At 54.6% G+C, this 19,505-nt stretch overlaps 2 protein-coding genes across 8 annotated transcripts in view; one reads left to right on the top strand and one right to left on the bottom strand.

The window, feature by feature from the left end:
* RSPH14 (radial spoke head 14 homolog) overlaps positions 1-3,623 on the bottom strand; it is a 76,314-nt gene extending 72,691 nt beyond the window's left edge. The window contains exon 1 of one of the 4 annotated variants that reach the window (XM_053589434.1): positions 3,498-3,623. The gene's annotated coding sequence lies outside the window, so the exon portion shown is untranslated. The other 3 variants (XM_053589435.1, XM_053589433.1, XM_053589436.1) reach the window with 3 other exon arrangements.
* Positions 2,810-18,955, top strand: RAB36 (RAB36, member RAS oncogene family). Of its 4 annotated transcripts, none has more exons than XM_053589439.1 (12): positions 2,810-3,796; positions 4,281-4,361; positions 8,377-8,468; positions 10,424-10,489; positions 10,924-11,025; positions 12,882-12,946; positions 14,478-14,533; positions 15,257-15,334; positions 15,500-15,590; positions 17,053-17,172; positions 17,566-17,675; positions 17,997-18,955. In XM_053589439.1, the coding sequence occupies exons 1-11, from the start codon at positions 3,608-3,610 to the stop codon at positions 17,628-17,630; spliced, it is 1,005 nt and encodes a 334-aa protein (XP_053445414.1). In that variant the 5' UTR covers positions 2,810-3,607; the 3' UTR covers positions 17,631-17,675; positions 17,997-18,955. The 4 variants fall into 4 exon arrangements, with proteins under 4 accessions (XP_053445414.1, XP_053445413.1, XP_053445412.1 ...); XM_053589438.1 differs by having other exon boundaries at positions 17,775-18,955; XM_053589437.1 differs by having other exon boundaries at positions 2,812-3,796; positions 17,566-18,955.
* Positions 18,956-19,505: the final 550 nt, after the last annotated feature.

The following is a 19,505-nucleotide window of genomic DNA, read 5'->3' as shown; positions in this document are numbered from 1 at the left end:
AGTGCGCCAGCCACATACACCAGGGGTGGTGGGTTCCAACCCAGCCTCAGCCTGCCAAAACAATGATAACTACAACATAAAAATAGCTGGGCGCTGTGGTGAGCACCTGTAGTCCCAGCTACTTAGGAGGCTAAGGCAAGAGAATGACTTAAGCCCAGGAGTTTGAGGTTGCTGTGAGCTTTGACGCCACGGCACTGCACCGGGGGTGATACAGTGAGACTCTTGTCTCAAAAAAAAAAAGGGGCGGCGCCTGTGGCTCAGTCGGTAGGGCGCCGGCCCCATATACCGAGGATGGCGGGTTCAAACCCGGCCTCCGCTGAACTGCAACCAAAAAATAGCTGGGCGTTGTGGCGGGTGCCTGTAGTCCCAGCTACTCGAGAGGCTGAGGCAAGAGAATTGCTTAAGCCCAGGAGTTGGAGGTTGCTGTGAGCTGTGTGATGCCATGGGACTCTACCGAGGGCCATAAAGTGAGACTCTGTCTCTACAAAAAAAAAAAAAGAAAAGAAACCACTGATACTGTACAGACTGGGTCTTCAGTCAAAGGACAAAACAAACAAATCCCAAGATGATCACTCCATTAAGTGCTTATCTTGTGCCAACAATAACTAGTGTCCAACTCAACTATCCCATAAAGAGGGGGCTTGTATTATTCACATTCTACAAATGAAAAATGTAAGATTTGGCCAAAGAGCTTGCTGGATGGAGATCACAGAACTGGTAAGGCAAGGGGCGAACGTCCAAATCTGTATTTAGCTCATTTCCCACCAGGGAACCATATTCAGATGCTTCTGATACATCCATGAAAAGGAACTGCGTTTAAAGGATGATTTTTTTTTTTACCCACACGCACTTTGAGCAGCTAGAGCAGTGTGGGTTACCAGTTAAAAGAACTGGCTCCGGACTCAGGCCCTGGGTGGCCCTGGAGAAGTTACGTCCTCTGCAAAGGGGAGGTGATGCTAGAACCCCTACTGTCCCTCCCCGAGTCGTCACATTAACTACTGCACAGGAGCGTGGCACACCAGGGCTCCAAATACGGTGGCTGTGGTTATTATTATGTTTTTTTGTCGCGTTTGGTCCTATGTACAGGCTCCCGACCTGCAGAAATCTCACTCCAGAAAAAGACGAGCCAAACTCGGACGCCGGGCACCGCTGGACACCCGAGGCCTGGCGGGGAGGGGCGCAGCCATGTCTGATTTGAACTCGGCTCACAGCCAAGCGCGGGCGCTGCGGACCCAGCCTGCCCTCCTCTAAGGGGCGTGAGTCCGACCGGGAGTGATCTGGGGTGTGGGGACGTGGGCCCCGTGTGAGCGGGGTTGGGCGGGTCACCGGGGTCCCCCTGTTCCCGGGCCGCGTCCCACCGCCGCCGCCTCACCTGCCTCAGCGCTCACGCTCGGAAGCGCGCGCCATTGCCAGGCGACCCGGTTGCCAAGCGACCACGGTAGCGTTGGCTGCGCGGCGCTCTGAACACTCGGCGCCCACAGCGCAGGCGCGAACAGCTCCAGGCAGGGGCCGACTGCAAAGTGGCAACAATAACGCTTTACCCAGTTACGGTGGGGAACAAAGACGTCTTGCTTTGTTCAAAGTGCAAAAAGGAAGGGAAGCGACTTATGTTCGCTTTCTCTGTACTGAGTACTTTGCGCATGCCTTTGATCCTGTCGGGGGCAGGGTCCGCTGAGACCTGTGGAACTGGCGCCACCGACGACGGAAGAAATATAAAGTTAGGAACAACCATAAAGAAAGAGATAGGGGACACGATAGAATTTTCAAAGGTGGAACCCCAGGGGACCACCGGGGACCTCCTGAGAGTGGTTCCGAGTCTCTGTGCCGCTCAGCTTTTATTGAAATCTATCTGCCCAGGTGCTAAGCTGACGGAGGGAACAAAGATGCCAGCAGTTCTCTGAGTGAGCGTGTCATTAGCTGTTCCCTTGGTTTCTGCCCCCAAATGCAAATCTCCACCACAGATATCTGCTTTGTTTAATGGAAAAAAAACCACCTAGAAGATGTATCTTTTCTAGGACTTGCCACAGTCTTTTCTATGCCCATTATTTTCCTCAGTGTTCACGGACTCAGCAGGGTATTGGTGGAACCTGTATTCTCAATAGGCCAGAGTTTCAGGAAAGGCTGGAAATTTGTTCAGATAAGAAATGTATCAATAGCGCGGCGCCTGTGGCTCAAAGGAGTAGGCCGCCGGCCCCTTATGCCCCAGCCCCAGCCAAAAAATGCAAAAAGAAAAAAATTATCAATAGCTAATTTAAAGGTAAATTAGCTGACTTTTCTTTGTTCCAACTCCTTCAGCTTACTTTTTAATTTTCCATTTTTCTGGGGGTGCCCTCCCCTGCCAAGAATGGAGTCTTCAGTCCCCATTCTGCGTGCAGATCCTCATCCATAAAGGTTCAGTAGCTTCCCCCAAATCACACAGTCCTGATCCCAGGACTGCCTAGCCCTGGCCCATCCTCCTTGCTCTGCAAGCTGACTGCCAGGTAATGACAAAGGTTGGCCTTCTGCAGTGGTCCTAACACATAGCTGACCAGAGTGATGCTTCTCAAAAGCAAGCCAGACCCAGCCACCACCTGCATCAAACTCTCCCGCTATTCCCCACTATCTCAGACCTGGATCCAACTCCTAGCCTACCGCTCAAGGCCCTGGGCAGTGGTATCCTCAAGCCATGCTGGACTGCTGGACTCCAGCTTCCTGGAGGGTAGACACCAGGTCAGTTCTGTTTCCTTGCTTCCTAATTGCCAGGCAAATACCAGGAGGCTTTCAGGGAATGTAGAACAAATGTATGATTAATGGACTTGAATCCAGCTTTACAATCTAGAAGCATTTTCACCATCTCAAGTGAATCTCATAACAAGCCTTTGAAGTAGATAATTAGGTCCACATTATAGCTGAGTAGACTGAGTTACCAGAGATATTGCAACCCACCTAAATTCATACCCCTAAGTCTGTGACCTTTGCAGTGAAACTTGTTAAAAGGCATCAAACATCGGCCTGCAGCACACTCAGCTTTGAAGTGAAGATGACTGACTGAGATCTGTGTACCAAGGATCTCATATTGTGATACAGAGATATAAGGAAGCTGAATCAAATAGGATCTCAAAGCTGGGAACCCCAGCAGACCCCTCCAAATCTGGTTCCACGGTTTTATAAGGGTCTCTAGAGGCCGTCTAAGTCTCCCATACCTCACTTGTCAAACAGAAATTAGATCAGAGGAGCTCGTGACTTGGGTTAGCTTTATAGTAGTCATTAATCAAGGAAATCAATTTTGAAGCTTGAGCTCTGGAAGCCAGGCATATGATATTCAGACAACCTTGGATTCAGAACTATGCAGATTAATGTCAGCAGGTGGAAGACATCCATCCCTTGCCGCTGGAGAGTGCTTGACTCCAATCAAACACCAATACTACACCAAGAGCTCTTAGACCTTGACCGCTCTCCTAACCTAGGAGCGTCAGAGGTGGCACGAATCTCTGTGCGGACAGTGAGACTCCACCCACCTGGCCTCTTGGCCCCGCCCACTGTCTTCCACCCAGCAGGGCGCTGGTAGTCATGGTGATCTCCGGCTTTCAGGCCGCGCCTCTCCGACTCCAAGGAAATTCTCGTTGCTATGGCGATCGCCGGTGCAGGGGCTTGGGGGACTTCTTCTGCCTTAGTTCCGCCCAGACCCCGCCCCCGACGTCGGGGATTCGTCAGACGCCTGCAAGGCCGGCGTGACCCTGGTTGCCATGGTGATCGCCGCAGCGGGTCCGGTGCAGACCAGGCCGCGCGGAACCCCCAGCCCCTGCAGCTGCTGCGGGTGAGTTCGCCCGCCCCTCTGTGCAATCCTCAGCCCACCCCGGCGCAGGGCCGTCCCGGAGGCCGGGGTCGCGAGGGCGCCGCAGCCCCCCGCCCACTGCCTACCCCAATAACCTGAACGCAGCCTGCGACTCCCAGAGCCGCCTCATTTCCTGACTCACCACCCTGGGCAGGGTCAGGTGCGGAAGGATAACAGTAGACCTTGGACAAGGCCGCCCTAGCGGGGAGAAGGGCTGGTTGCATTGCAAAGGACGGGAGAGTGAGCTGCTGAGTAGGTTTGGGTGGGCCGAGGGCTTCCGGGGGGGGGAGGGAAGGCTGAAACTAAAAGGCCCCCAATTCACCCCGAGATTTCATCCTGTAGGAACTAGGAGAGGAAGGCGTAGGTCTGTCTGTAAAGCTGAAGAGAAGTTAGGGAGAAACTCAAGGGTGAGTGTTCAAGGATTTGCATGGCTCCCTCACTCCCTTTTCGCTGGTTGTGTCCGCAGGTTTCTGGAAGGATGAGGTCCTCCCTCACATCTTTGGGGCCCCCGGTGAGCCGAGATCGCATCATCGCCAGCTTCCCTAAGGTAGAGAGTTATTATGTCTGCCCTGCTTTTCTGACACTGTGGCCACACCAGCTCCCCGCGGTCTTCACTCACTCCCAGTAATAAAGCATCCAATTTACCAGGCTTCTCTTTAAGAAGCTAGGACACTGGCCATTGGCTTGCTCAAGGCAGCAAGTTAATGTCAACAACCAGGTACCACTGTGGCATGGAGGTTATATGGGCATGGACTGAAAAATCAGACAGTCCTGGCTGTGAATCGTGATTTCGTCAGTAAACTACATGTGTGCATGAGTAAGGTCCTCAGCCTCTCAGACCTGCTACACGAGGATAAATCCTGTCTTGAGGTACACAGGAGCTCCCTTGCAGTCATGGCTGCTGTTCTCATTATCATTACTGTCGTCAAGATAGCATTCCAGGCTCGGAGCCTGTGGCTCAAGAGGCTAGGGCACCCGCCACATACACCAGAGCTGGCGGGTTCAAATCTAGCCTGGGCCCACCAAACAATGATGGCTGCAACCAAAAAAATAGCCAGGCGTTGTGGTGGGCGCCAGCTACTTGGGAGGCCGAGGCAGGAGTTGCTGTGAGCTGTGATGCCACCGCACTCTACCCAGGGTGACAGCTCGAGGCTCTATCTCAAAAAAAAAAAAAGATAGCATTCCAGTTTCCTGACCCCAAATCCAGGGCTCTCTGCCCTTGCCGTTCTGTATTCAATTTCTGCTAAAAACTCACAACTCTCTTCTTTATTAAAATCCAATATTAATTGCAGCAGTCAGTGCAAATCAGTAAAACCTCCACAGAGGACAGGAGGACAGTATTTAGCCAAGTTGCAGATGCCCCTGGCCTCTGATCCAGCCATTCCACTTCTAAGAATTTGCTCTGTGGATACCCTGGTGTGGTGTACAATGTGCACAAGGACGGATGTTGTGGCAGCTGTAACAGCAGAAGGTCAGGCACAACATAAATGTCCTCTGAGAGGAGGGTGGCTAAACAAGCAGTGCTACTTCCTGGCACAGATGTGAGGAAGAAAGAGCCGCCTCCTCAGAGGCTGCCATGCCATGAGAGCCCAAGTAAATCATTACATAGCAATGCAAAGAAGAGAGCAGTGTGCAGCAGAGCGTGTGGAGCACACCCCTGTTGTGTAAAAACAAAGAGGGGGGAATGTCTTGTGTTTGTTTATATTATACATGCAGAAAATATTTCCTGAAGGGCACATAAGCCTCTACTCTCAGTGGTTGCCTGTGTGGCTTGGGACAGGCACAGAGAGAGAGATCCTCTCTGTGGAATGAATGGTCTTTTGTATCTTCTGGATTCTGCACCCAGGTTTGTAAAGAGGAGGTGACCATAAACTCTGGGTGTTTGGGCTCTGCAGCCATTCCTTCTTTGGCAATGACAATGGTAACCAGAGAAGACGGAGGCTGGTGTTTCATGAACCAAAAGAAACAGAAGTGTGGCCGGGTGCAGTGAGTGGCTCGTGCCTGTAGTCCCAGTACTCTGGGAGGCCGAGGCAGGTGGGTTGCCTGAGCTCAGGAGTTCAAGACCAGCCTGAGCAAGAGCAAGACCCTGTCTCTAAAAATAGCCTGGTGTTGGCTTAGCGCCTGTCTAAGACGCCAGCTACATACACCTGAGCTGGCAGGTTTGAATCCAGCCCAGGCCTGCCAAACAACAATGATGGCTGCAACCAAAAAATAGCTGGGCGTTGTGGCGGGTGCCTGTAATCCCAGCTACTTGGGAGGTGGAGGCAGGAGAATCGCTTGAGCCCGGGAGTTGGAGGTTACTGTGAGCTGTGATGCCACGGCACTCTACCCAGGGTGACAGCTTGAGGCTCTGTCTCAAAAAAAAAAAAAATAGCCTGGTGTTGTGGCAGGCTCCTGTAGCCCCAGCACAGCACCTCTTGACGCTGAGGCAAGAGGATCACTTGAGTCTAAGAATTTGAGGTTGCTGTGAGCTCTGATGGCTCCACGACCTCAACCCCAGGGCGGCAGAGTGAGACTCTGTCTCAAAAAATAAAAAAGGAAATGTTATTAGCATAAAACAGTCCAGATCTCAAGGGACAAAGGACCCCATTGACAGTATGGGACAGTGAGGATTAGAAAGATAGAAAGGGTGCCCGACATCACACAACTGGGCATGGTGGAGCTAGGATTTGACCTGGCTGAGTCTGGCTGCAGAGCTCCTTGCTCCAGGAAGGCATCCCAGAGCATCCATCCTGTTTTCACAGAAGGTGGGATTCTCCTCCTTCTGCCTGCAGGAGTCAGGGGTCACAGACCACTGCTGGCCATGTTCATCCCGCATCCCATCATCACATCCCTTCAGACCTGAGGAATTTGTGGTCAGGTCGGCCTGGGTCCATTGACCACTGCCTGGGAAAGTCCTTCCCTCTATTTTTCCGGTCTCTAAAACTGGCTCACCCTTCCTATCCTGGGGCCTTCCTTACCACACTTCTCTAGTCAGTCCAGAACAGTAAGATTCCTCTATTGACCACTGTGTCCAGGTTTACCCATAACTCAAAGCTGTCACAGAAATTGGCAGGAAAAAACAGTCAGCTTTTTCCTGTGGTAGCTGGCACTCGCCTGCACAAGAGCAGACTGTTGGGCTAAGCTGTTCACCTGTATGATTGTTTAGTTACTCCTCCAAAACCACACAAAAAGGTGCTGTATGAGCGCCTCATTGTACAGATAAGGAAACCGAGGCCCAGTGAGGTTTCGTAGCTTGCCCTTTGCAAAGCTCCTTCTACCGTCCCTGCTGCCTCCATCACAGCTGAAACTGAGAGGGCAGCTAGGCCCTTGCAGAGCCTGACTGATGCCCTCAAACCTGGAAGAGACACTAGGGCTGGGTAGGGGAGCTGTAGATGCAAGGAGCCCCCAGAGGGGCAGAGCAGGTGGGGCAGGAAACCGTACCCATGCACGGAAGATCGCACCAGCAGCCTCAACAATGCCCTTCTCCCCACATCCTTACCACGTTCAGCCAATCTGATGGCAGGAAATAGTGGTCACTTTGTGTAATTTCATTTTTTTCTAATTATAAACAAAAGTGATCTGGGTGTGGTGGTTCATGCCTGTAATCTCAGCACTTTGGGAGGCCAAGGCTGGAGGATGAGGGATCACTTGAGGCCAAAAGTGTGAGACCAGCCTGGACAACATAGCAAGACCTCATCTCTACAAAAAATGTACAAATCAGCCACCATGAAAGTGCACACCCATAATCCCAGCTACTTGGGAGGATGAGGTGGGAGGAACGCTTGAGCCCAGGAGTCAAGGCTGCCATGAGTAATGATCACTCCAGCCTATGTGACAGGATGAGACCTTGTTTCAAAAAAAAAAAAAACTAAACTAAAAACTATTCAGTATGTGCCATCATTTCTTAACAGTCTGTGGACATTTATTGAGCCTTAGTGTATGCCAGGCTGGCTCTGTGCTGATGGCTTTACAATTATCTCATTTGTCTGTGATGGGGAAGTTAAAGTTCAGAGATTTGGGCAAAGCAGGTAAGGGTGGGGAGAGCATGGGCAGTTCTTCCTGACCTTGAGGGCCCACGCTCCTAAACCACTCAGTTCTACCTTCCACGAAATGCGGAAGACTCAAAGTCCCTTCTAAGGCATTGTCCTGGTGCAGGTATGCGTACTTTTAAAACTAAAATGGCATCAGAGATCCGCAGACTGTGTGAGAGGACCTTGGAGCCAAAAGGGCCCTCATTTTCCACCCCTCCTTTCACTCCAAGAAGTCTGGTCACATGCATGCAGCAAGGGGACAGCCCCCCAGGTGAGACCCATCTCTCTGAGTCTCTGTCTACCTGCCTAGGCACTTTGATCTAGCCTGGCTCCTCTGGACTCACAAGACCCCAGAGCCTTGAGGCTGATGACATAGAGGACAAACATGACAGAGGGTCAGGGAAAGCTAAGGAGGCCGCCAGCCGCCAGGCTCAGGAGAAAGGGCTGGGAAGTAAGTCCCCCCCCGTCGCTGCCCAGCCCTGAGATTGGAGCTGCAGCTTGGCAGGATGGTGTTTCGGTCTGTCTGTTGATCTGTCTGTCTCTTTGCAGTGGTACACACCCGAAGCCTGCCTGCAGCTCAAGGAGCATTTCCATGGACACGTCAGTGCAGCCTGCCAGCGCAGGAACATGGGGACTGTTGGGTGAGCCTGTGGGGCGTGGGGTGGGGGACAAGAACTGGGGGAAGGAGGGAGCGCATGAATGAATGTGTGGATGAAAGAATGAGTAAATGAAACGCTTACACAGACCAGGCCAGTGCAACCCGGTATAGACCTAGAAGGGTTTGTTTTTTTTTTTTTTTGCAGTTTCTGGCTGGGGCTGGGTTTGAACCCACCACCCTGGCATATGGGGCCAGCGCCCTACCCCTTTGAGCCACAGGTGCCGCCCACCTAGAAAGGTTTTTATCTGGCTCCACTTGACACACCTCTGCCATGTGCAACGACCCTTTTCCCACTAGGGTGATTTTCAGCCTGGGGGCTCAGCACAGGTTCATTCCCTTGTCCCCATCCCCTCCAGGTCTCAGTGTAAGTGTCAGGTCCTCTGGGACCCTTCTCTGATCCCCCATGACCACCTCCTCCAGCCTGGGGTAGACGGGGTGCCCCAAGAACTAACCTCCTAGAATTGCGGGTTTACTTGTCTACATTCCTCACTAGACCTAGCCAGAGGGGGTTCCTGCCTCTGAAGCACCTGCCACCACCAGCACAGGGGTTTGGCAATATTCATTCCTTCTTTTAACAAACAGGTCAAGGGCCTGCTTTAGCCCTTCATCCTGAGGAGCTCACAGTCCGCTCAAGGAGTTGGCTGAGCTCACAGGTGTCACACAGTGTGGTGAGGCTGCAAGAGAGCCCAGCTCAGAGGTCCCCAAGGCTGCACAGAGTGAGGCAGAGCTCAGGTCAGAATGGCTGAAGAAACTGTGGTCATGGTATAACGTAATGCCATCAGCTGGGGAATGCTAGTGCCACAGCCAGTGCTGTGTGCAATTACTTCCCTGACCCTACTGGAAGCAGGGAAACGAAGGCACAGAGGGTCCCTGCCTCAAGGTCTTTACAAGTACCTTCATCCTTCATCCGAGAAATGGGGTCAGAGTCAGCCTGTTCCAGAAGGAAAGAACACCTGGGAGCAGGGTAGACACACAGCCCCTGCCCTCATGGACAGGGCAAAGGTGAACTGCAGGCCGAGTCACAAAGTGACACAGAGGCCCCCTCTGGCTGTCTACTAGCCGTTGCCTGTCAGGTGTTTACCCAGGTTTATAGTTGCAGCTATTGAATTCCTCTGGGATGAAACTTTTCAAATACAAATCCCAGGAAGCTGGGTGGCATGTACCCGCAGTCCCAGCTACTCCGGTGGCTGAAACAGGAGGGAGAACATGAGCCCAGGAGTTCAAGACCAACCTGGGCAACATAGCAAGACCCCATCTTCCCAGAAATGCTGCTGCAAAGGGTGCAGGACACACCCAGTGTGAGGCTGGTGGCTGCTGTCAGTGAGCAGTGTCCCCAGAGAGCCTAAGAACCTCAGAGCTGGCTTGGCTTAACCCACAGCCAGATGTGTTGACCCAGAGTCCTGTACACGCCATGACCCTGGGCCTTTCCAAGTCAGCAGGTGACAGTGGCATCCTGGCCAGAGAGTAGCTGCTTGCGAGGAGCTGGAGCCCAGGCAGGCACACAGCCCTGGGGTGGGCAGGAGGGTGCAGGGGCTGCCTGCACCCTGCCTCTTCTGGTGCCTCCATGCACAGAGGCCGCATGTCTGACCCTCAGCATAGCTCCTCCCCACAGGGATGTGCCCGTGGCTCTTGGTTACCACACCCCACCTTGGGCTTTTGTCTCTGCCCCCTCAGCCTGTGACTCAGCCTCTTATCATGTCTACCTCAGGACAGGGGCTTTGGCCAAGAGGGGTCTGAGGTGCAGCTCTAGGGGCATCAGCATCCCCAGAGCAATGCAGGCGCTCCCACCCTCCCCTCTGATGTCTGGAGAGGGGGGACAGGGTGGCCTGTCCTACGTTCAGGAGTGAGGGGTGGCTCCCTAGCAGAGAGCTCAGGGAAGGAAGGGCCTGTGAGTGTCCACAGACTCTGCCTGAGGCTACATGGATGTATCTTCCACAGGCTCAGACTCTCCAAGGTGGTTGTCGTTGGCGATCTCTACGTGGGGAAGACCAGCCTCATCCACAGGTACACAGCTCCTAAGCCCCATCGGCCACACCCTCTAGCACCAGCTTGTCACACCTCTACCTGGGTGGCCCAAATGACAGTGTCACAGTAGGAACAGTGTGGCTCCCAGGAACCACTGTGCCTCAGCCTGGTGGCAGCTGGAGGGAAAGGGGTACCAGAAATCAGGGAGATGGTAGGGTCGGGCATCCGGGAGACTGGTGTCCATCCCTCTGTACCCCTGGGACCACAGACTCACCCGTCCGCTGCCTGCCCCGTGGTTGTACACCCAGTTTCACTTAGCTTCTAACTTGCAGATTTCCAGGGCTCCTGCCCCCTCCCTTCCCGCACGCGTTCTGGGTGGCTACTCTGTCCATCCACACTCGCACTATCACAGGGAAGCTTCCGTGCACACTTCTGTGAGGACACTTCTCTGATGACTTCTCTTCCTCCCACAGGTTTTGCAAGAATGTTTTTGACCGAGATTATAAGGCCACCATTGGGGTGGACTTTGAAATTGAGCGCTTTGAGATTGCGGGGATTCCCTACAGCCTGCAGATGTGAGTGCCTCTGTCTGTTGTTCTGTCTGTCTTCTCCCCTGCCAGCCCCTCTCAGTGGCCCAGGGGCTTCGTCCCTCCTCTGGTTTTCTCTCGCCTGAGCCTTACCCACCCTGGCTAGCATCTTGCCTGGACCCTCCCCTTTCCGTGCTCTCCTACATGGCCGTCCCTGCCCCGGGCTTGCCTGCTGGAAATCACCAGGACTCTGTCTTGGCCCCCTTCCCCTTTGTCTCTCCCAGCTTCCTTCCTCAGTCCCCTGACCCGGTTTGAGCTGAGCCTGCATGAGCTCCTGACTCTGTCAAGACTGTTCCCTCCCCTCTCAGGACCTCCTCAGCCCTGGGGTGCTGCAGACAGATGATACCAAACTGGGCCTGAGGGAGAGTATAGGATTAGTCCAGAGCAAAAGAGGCTGTAAGAACACAGGGCTGAGGTACTGTGGGAGCTGCAAAACTGGGACTGCAAAGAGCCTGTGAGGGCAGCCTGGGTAGAGAATGAGAGAGTAGCTGGTGGCTAGACTCACTGTTGTGACCACAGGCTGTATCTCATCAGAGGGCCCAGGACAAAACAGGAATACTGTCCCAGCTCTTGTCTTACATTGAGACAACTGGCAGTCTCCCAACAGGCCCCACTCTCAGGCCACCACTCCCAGCTCCTCCCTCCAGAGTCTTCTTCAGAAATGAAAGGAAATATGAATGAATTAATGAAAAAAAAACCTGTCACTGCATCTCTCTGGATCCCTTAAAAATTTTTCAGACCAAACAGTGTGCTACTTGTGGTCTGTCTACTTTTTGGTTTACTGAGAAAAGTTAAATTTCGATCTACTGACTTTAAAATGGGATAGATTTTCAGACCCGTCCCTACATATTGACCTCCTGCCTTGTTCTAAACCAGCGTGAGTAGATCTCAGCATGTGGGCCTTCTCCTCTACTAGGCTGTGCCCATGGCAGACATTGATCGACTTTGCATTCTTTTCCATGGACCTAGGGCTCCTAAGTCCTTCTTGACATCCAGAGAGCTGGAGCTAACTGCTCAAAGTCACCTGTTAGGGACCTGGGACCTGCAGCGCAGAAGGTGAAGCAATGCCCCAGTGAGCAGGTGACAAGAGCCACAGCTGGAGGCCCAGCCTAGAGCCCCAGCACCATTCACAGACCCTCTTCTGTAGGTAGAAGTCCACATCTTTAAGGGAAGCCCCATTGTGGGCCATATGCTACTTTTATTTTTTTTAAGAGATGGGGTCTTGCCCTGTCACTAAGGCTAGAGTACAGTGGTGCAATCATAGCTCATGGTAACCTTGCAAACTCCTAGATTCAAGCCATCCTCCACCTTTAGCCTCCCAAGTAGCTAGGACTACAGGTGCATGCCACCACAACTAGGTAATTTTATTTTAATTTTTTTTTTAATGTAGAGACGGGGTCTCACTGTGTTGTTCAGACTGGCCTTGAACTCCTGGGCTCAAATGATCCTCTGGCCTCAGCCTCCCAAAGCTCTGGGATTACAGGCATGAGCCACCACCGTGCCTGGCCCCTGGACTCCTTTTTAATGTCCCAGCCAGCAGAGACCAAGCTGTACTTCCATTCATCAGGGCAGTGGACCGACTAATGCCACAGCCCCTCTCCCCAGCCACAGTGACTGCAGTGAGAGAGGTCCCCCCCACACCCCAGGCACTTCCAAGCACCCAGGAAGGGATCATGAGAACCTGGCGACAGGGACAGAGGGGTCACAATAGGCACTTCTTAAAGCCTACCCATTGGCATGGACGCTCAGGTCTCCTACCCTCCCTCCCACTAGCTTGTTGACTCAAAACCCTACAATTGCTTAACCTCCCACTGCTTTTCTTTTCTCTCTCACCCACCTTACAGCTGGGACACAGCTGGGCAGGAGAAGTTCAAGTGCATCGCATCTGCCTACTACCGGGGTGCCCAGGGTGAGCAGCCTGCAATTCTGGGGCCCTCAGCCATGTGCAGTAGGACTCCTGGCTCAGCTGCACCACAGGAAACCCAGATGCTCCAGTTTCTGGCCTCTGACCACTGAGAAAACACCTGGGCTGCTGCCTGGGGACAGGGAAGCTGCCTTCATGCTGGGGCCTGGCTGGCCCTTTAGGGACTCTGTGGTGGTGGGTGCTGGCTTTAAATCTCAGCCCCAGTCTTCAGCTCAGAAAGATCCTGAGAGAGGCCCCAGCAAGAAAGAGCAGCATTGGACTCCAGGGAAGAGGCTGTCCCTCCTCAACAGGAGGGGCTAGGCCAAAGAGGATGAGTGACAAGGGGCCATGGGAGGACAGCCAGGTCCCCAGTGGGACCTCCAGAGCCGAGGACAGCCCGTGCACTGGGCAGCACTGACAGTCAGCAGGAGGCACACGTTAGCTGCCTGCACCCACCCCACCTTCCTGGGGGAAGACAGAGATGGAGTTCAGTAGGAGATGTGAGAGGACCGTCAGAAGCTTCTAGAACCAGACTCAAATTATTATAGGGTGCCATTATGTCTACTTAATGTGGTAAAAAAAAAAAAAAAACACCTTCTTTAGTATTTGGAAGAAGCAAAATCAGGAAACAAACCATGAGCGCCACATGGCCTCTCCAGCCCCTCTCTTCTGAGAGGGGATGCTTCTCCAATGGGGATGAGGTGTGAGGTGCCTCGTCGCAGCAGTCTGCAAACAGCAGCCTGGCTGCCGTCATCCCTGTCCTCAGTTTCTTTTCCCTTCCCCGCTGCTTCCGGAGGGGACCTAGGCACTCCTGCAGCCTTCAGCCAAGTGTAGAGGAAGCCCCTGTCCAGCCCTGCTCACACACCTGGTGGCCAGTAGAGCACAGCCATTGTCCTGGAATGTCCTCCCTAAGGGGGTCCAGCACTCCCCATTCCCCAACACCACTGGACAGGGTGGGGCAGTGACCAGAGGAGCTCAGGGAACAGACTGCATCCTTTTCTGCCCACCCAGCTCCACAGAAGTTGTTTCCCTAAAGCTGGCTGTTGCAGTCATCGTCATAGCCATAGCTGCATTGTTGACAGTCTGTCCTGTGACAGGCCCTGGACAAATAGCTTTTTAAAACAGCTGCACCTGAGAGCTAGAGGTGTCATTGCCACCATTTTATAGGTGGGGAAACTGAGGCTCAGCAGTTAAGACCCTCATCCGAGCCCCCTTAGCCAAAAGTGGCCGAGAGTCTCTGCTGTCAAAGCCTTGAGTGTCCTGCCTGCCTTCTCCACCCTCCCTGGGTTCTACCCTGAGGTTGGGCTGCTGGGTGCAGCAGGGGAGGGCAGTGGGGAGGAGGGTCCTGGGAGCCGTGCAGTGTTTCCTCCCCACCTTCCGTCGTGGGGTCTGGTACTGAGTGCCAGGATGGGGGCGCCCTGGCAGTTCCTCAGGAGCTGGGCTCCTCCTGGGCCCCTCCTTTTTGACACAGAGCCTCTCTTTGTCACACTGTTTGCCTCACTGTGGTTGACTGGCTGTTGCCTTTTTCCGGGTCCAGTGATCATCACAGCCTTTGACCTTACTGACGTGCAGACTCTGGAGCACACCAGGCAAGTCCGGGTTCTGCAGCCCCTGTGCTTCCCCTGGGTTTAGGAAGCTGCCTGAAAGGGATCCCCACTCCGAAGCCAGTGGGCGGTAGCACCTGAGTGTGAGGCCAGCACAGTCTCAGCAGGGCACGTGCTCCAAAGAGCCTGCACTTGCTTTAATACTCTGCTGTCACCATCTCAAAAGTTAATCAGTTTGAAGGAGGGGTCTCATATGTTCGTTCACCTTGCCCTGGGCCTTAAAATTTTAGAGCCAGTCTAGTCTGAAGGGACATGAATTTGGCCCTTGCTATCTAGGGCAGAGCAAACTGGTAATGTGACCGAGGCTGGGAGGCCATCTTGCTTCTCCTGGGAGTCATCCAGCTGGTGGACCAAAGCCCTGGGACATTCACATCCAGCATCTTCCAAGCCCTGTGAGGGAAGCGGGGGTGATCGTTCTAGTTAATAAAAGTGCAGGACTCACCCAAGGTCTCATGAGTCGAGGGCCAAGCCAGGGCCAGAGTGGGGTCTTCACTGCCCCTTAACAGTGCTCCTGTATTTCCACCCCTTCCTATCCAGCTGAGCCCATCTGGTGGTGGTGCCAGCACCCTGCCAGCGAGCATGGGCCAAGGCGCCCCTCCTGCACCTCCAGGCCGATGTAGCTGGCCTTAGGGAGGTGTGTGACCCTGTGCCCTGCTCTGGGTGAGTGGGTAGGTGGCATGTCTCAGCCGTCTCCCCTCTGTATTCCAGGCAGTGGCTGCAGGACGCGCTACGAGAGAATGAGGCAAGCTCCTGCTTCATCTTCCTGGTGGGAACCAAGAAGGACCTTCTGGTGAGCAGAGCAGCACTAGAGGCTTGGATGGCCCATAGGACAGTGCCTCCACCTGCAGCCCATGTTTGAGGGAGGGAAGTGGCACCGTGGGGAACAGGCAGTTGCCTCCCCAGGGGCCTCTGCAGACGGGTGCAAGCCCCGCGTCAGCGAGGCCACTTCTCCCAGTCAGGGGCAGCGTGTGAGCAGGCCGAAGCAGAGGCTGTGCACATGGCCAACCAGATGCAGGCTGAGTACTGGTCGGTGTCCGCCAAGACCGGTGAGTGGGACCCGGGTTGTCACTGTGGTGGGGACAGAGCACGGCTCTCAGGCCATGCCGCTCTCCCTGTGTGTCTGCCTTTCCCTTCCGTGGCCCCGCATGTACTGGTGTGACAGCCCCCCATGCTGGCAATTGGCAGTGCCTTAGGAGGCCTGCCTCAGGGGTGGGGGAGGAGCAGCCCTGCCTCATGCCATGTTGGCATGTTCTCCAAGGCAGCCCTCAGGACTACCTGGGAGGCAGGTTCTGTCTTATCCCTGTGAAGTCACTCCCAGGCCCACAGGGGAGGAGGCAACAGAGCCAGGATGGAAACACCTGTAACTACGGCACTGTCCTGCCCCTGCCCCTCAGATGCCAAGTGTGTGACACTTCTCAGCATGTAGTAGGCCCAGTAAGGGGGGGGGGCTCCCACTCCCTCCTGGGTATCATCGTGGCTTGCAGCCCCCAGCTCTCACCCATCCCACTCCCCACCCAGTCTGCCCAAAGCCACACTGGGCCCCCAGCCCCTGGCAAGATGCCCACCTCTCCAAGCCTCAGTCGTCTCTTCTGGGAATCAGGCCGATGCTGCCCGTCTTGGTTTTGTTAGGAAAAGGAAATTTTAAATCACATCTGTATGTAGTTACTGAGGAAAAATTAGAAAATGGAGAGACACGAAGAGCAGACTGAAATCACAGGTTGTCGGGGATGAAAGGGAATAGCGTGCAGTGTCTGGCACATAGTGGGCCCCTAGGGCTCTGGGCCCTCAAGAAATCAGACCCAGTAGTGCTTGCCCCTGGCAGGGAAAGACAGTGAACACCCAGCCAGGGACTGGGTGTGCGCTGAAGGTCTGTGCCACCTCCAGCCCAGTGCAAACACCTGGCAGTCCCTGGTGTCCTCTATTGCTCCTTTCAGACAGTCTCCCTTCTGCTGTCAGAACCTGCCCTCCTTTGTCAGGTTAACAGTTTATAGAGAGCTTGCTATGGGCCAAGCAGGACTGCCCTGAGCAGATGTTCAGGTTGCACACTGCACCAGGGGTGTGTATAGTGTTCCCGTTGGGGCCTGGGAGCAAGCAGCCCCCTGATGGGCAGCAACTCCACTTGGAGGAAGATACACAGAGACTCCACAGGGGAGCACAGTAATCCTCACAGCCCCATCCAACAGCTATCAAAAGTGTCTGTCCAGAGCTCCACATGTCCCAGCACCCGGCCCTTAGTGGTCAATGGCAACTGATTAGAAGAGTAGATACTGGAGAATGAAGGCTCAGAGGTGTGAGGGAGTGGGGTGGGCAGGTGGAGAGGGGGCGACAGGTGGGAGGGGGGCTAGCAGGCACAGCCGTTATAACACGGGTGGGCAGGCTGCACTGTCCTGTGCTGCTGTTCCTGTCAGGGTGCTCTAGGAGGGGCCATGGGCCAAACTCAGAGAGGCCCGTCCTGGCTCCTACGCCAAATGCAACCAGGGGTAGTCACGGCTGCCTCGGGGCCCACAGGGGAGAATGTGAAGGCATTCTTCAGCCGCGTGGCCGCCCTGGCGTTCGAGCATTCGGTGCTGCAGGACCTGGAAAGGCGGAGCAGCGCCCAGCTGCAGGTCGGCGATGGAGGCCTCATCCGTGCGTATGGGCCTGGCCAAGGGGGGTAGGGACATCCACCATCCTCCTGTCACCTCAGACCCTGCCATTTCCTCAATTTGTGGCCCTCTGCTGTCCTTGGACACCCCTGTCTTGACCGTCACCCTGGCCTCAGGCCTGCAGCTTTCCTGACCCCACCTGTAGTCTCAGACTCCTTCCCTGCTCCTTGCTGTCCTGACAGCTGAAGATGTGGCCTCGTTCTGGCTCTTCTGGTCTGTGCCTTTGTCTACTCTGGTCCACCACCTGAAATGTCCCCTGGGCCTTTAGGCCCATGGCAGGCCTAGGAGCCCAAGTTAACCACTCTGACTGTCAGGGTCAGAGTGGCCCCTGCCCAGTCAGCTGCAGGGTGCTCAGTTGATGCAATTCTCCTTGCAGGAATGGAGGGAAGTCCACCCGAGAGCCAGGAGAGCAAGCAGCCCTCTAGCCTGGGCTGCTGTTAGCTGGGGCCTGTGTCAGAGGCCTCCACACCCTGCACCTGTGGAAAGGTGATGTGGAACCTGAGCTCTGCAGCGTGTCTACCCTCGGGATGTGGAGGGCCTGTCTTCTCTGCAGAGCCCCAGGGCTCAGCCACTTCTCTTTGGCAGGTCAGGAGCCAGGAAAGGTTCCCACTGGCTGCCCGGGGACCCCACACTGCCTGGCTGCTGGGAACATTACAGTGATCCCCTAAAAGGCTGGTCCCAGGGTCGTCAGACAGTCTCCCTTGGCCTTCAGAGGCCTTAGGACTGCAAACCCGGGATAAGCCTGCCCCAGGCCACACCCCTCACCCCGGGCCTGCATCAGCAGCTGACCCTGGCCCTCTTCCCCAGCCATGTGACCTCAGAAGCCTTCTTAGCACCATGTACCAGGCAACCTGGACTTGTCAAATTCAGCACCTGAAGGAGTACCCACCTTCCATGTCCCCAGGAGTTTTCTGTTTTCTGCTTTCTGCAAAAAGCTTATAGTTCTCCGCCTCAGACCTCTACGTCTCTCTGTCCACTGTCACTCTGCCATAGGCTCTAGGCATCCCCAGGCAGACCTTGCCCCCACCTGCCCCGGAGCTCAATGAACAAGAGGGTCTCTCAGGCTAATTCTGACTGAGGGCCCTCTCTGGCGGGAGATGGGCTGGCCTCCTAGGCAGCAGGACTGGGTAGGCAGAGCAAGCCATTTGCACCTCTCTGGCTTATCTGGAAGATGAATTTACCTGACCAGTTACAGGAGGGGGGCTGCACAACCACCCTGGGGTAACTTGCTCTGCAGCCTGAGCGTGACACTGCCCTGCTCTGGCCCTCATGCCCACTGCCGCCTCTATCCGTCTGTCCCACTGGCCTGCATGTCTCTTAGGCCCTGTGCGATGGTGTCCACATGTCTTTGGAAGGCTTCGGAGGCCCTCCACAGTCCAGCATGTTCTCTCAACTGCTTCCTCTTGCAAACCCAGGGCAGGCAGGAGCACCCCACACCCACATACCCTCCAGCCCAGAGCACTTCCATGGGTCTCACCCCTGGAAACCAGCCCCTGGTCCTGTCACCTTGGCTGTGCCTGCTCTGCACCCACCTTGTGCCGTAGGCAGCAGGGGTGCATCCAGCGTCCCCGTTGGTTTCCCGTAGTGGTGAGCATTTACAGGTTCCTGGTGCCCGGCACACTGCAGGTGCCCCAAGTGTGTTCATCGACTCACAGAGATTGCCAAATCATCAGTTAGGGGAAAACACTGGCATCTTTTCCTGTTCATTCCCTCCTTACCGTATTTTTAGCTTTGTTTTTTTACCTATATAAAACACTTCTTTATGCAAATCACTTTTAAAGGTGTTCTGTGCTTAGTGTGAAACAAAAGAAGGTGGTACAAAGCATGTAAAATACAGCGGACCCCTCACCCCCAGTGTTGCTGGCACGTTCCTTGTTCCACCAGGGTGACACGATGTGAGGCACACTGACAGGCAGCTGCAGCAGGCCCTGTCTCAGCACACGCCCAGCCTGCACGTTCCCTTAGCAGCGGCCTGTTTTTCTTCATGTGGATGGAAGGTCACCGTCATCTGGCCTGCCCTATATGTGGGTGATCCAGCTTCTGTCCAGCTTTCACTTTTACCAAGGGTGCCGCAGTGGCCATCCTTGAAGCCGTACACACTGGATTCTGAAAAAAGGCCTTGCTGGGCCCTTCTCTGGACTGCAGCCCCAGCCTCATCCACTAGATGCAGCCCAAGGAGGTGGAGAGGGCACTGGGGGTGCATTAGGGAGGAACTGGCCTAACAGCTTCACAGGTTAGGAGAGCCAGGCCACGAGGGGCGGGTGTTCTCCACGGCTCCCTCCCTTACCCCTTCAGGCCCGAGGATGTGGTAGAAGG

This window comes from Nycticebus coucang, chromosome 4 (assembly GCF_027406575.1).
Source record: "Nycticebus coucang isolate mNycCou1 chromosome 4, mNycCou1.pri, whole genome shotgun sequence".
In the NCBI taxonomy this organism is placed as follows: Eukaryota; Metazoa; Chordata; class Mammalia; order Primates; family Lorisidae; genus Nycticebus; species Nycticebus coucang.
The sequence above is the reverse complement of the archived record's forward strand: the minus strand, read 5'-3'. Positions and strand labels throughout refer to the sequence as shown.

Bases quoted from the DNA above. Each gene is read 5' to 3' on its own strand.
- RAB36 (XM_053589439.1), top strand. From the start codon at position 3,608: ATGGCGATCGCCGGTGCAGGGGCTTGGGGGACTTCTTCTGCCTTAGTT. The intron at 3,797-4,280 runs GTGAGTTCGCCC...TTGTGTCCGCAG, and splicing joins AGCCCCTGCAGCTGCTGCGG to GTTTCTGGAAGGATGAGGTC. The intron at 15,591-17,052 runs GTGAGTGGGACC...CGGGGCCCACAG, and splicing joins GTCGGTGTCCGCCAAGACCG to GGGAGAATGTGAAGGCATTC.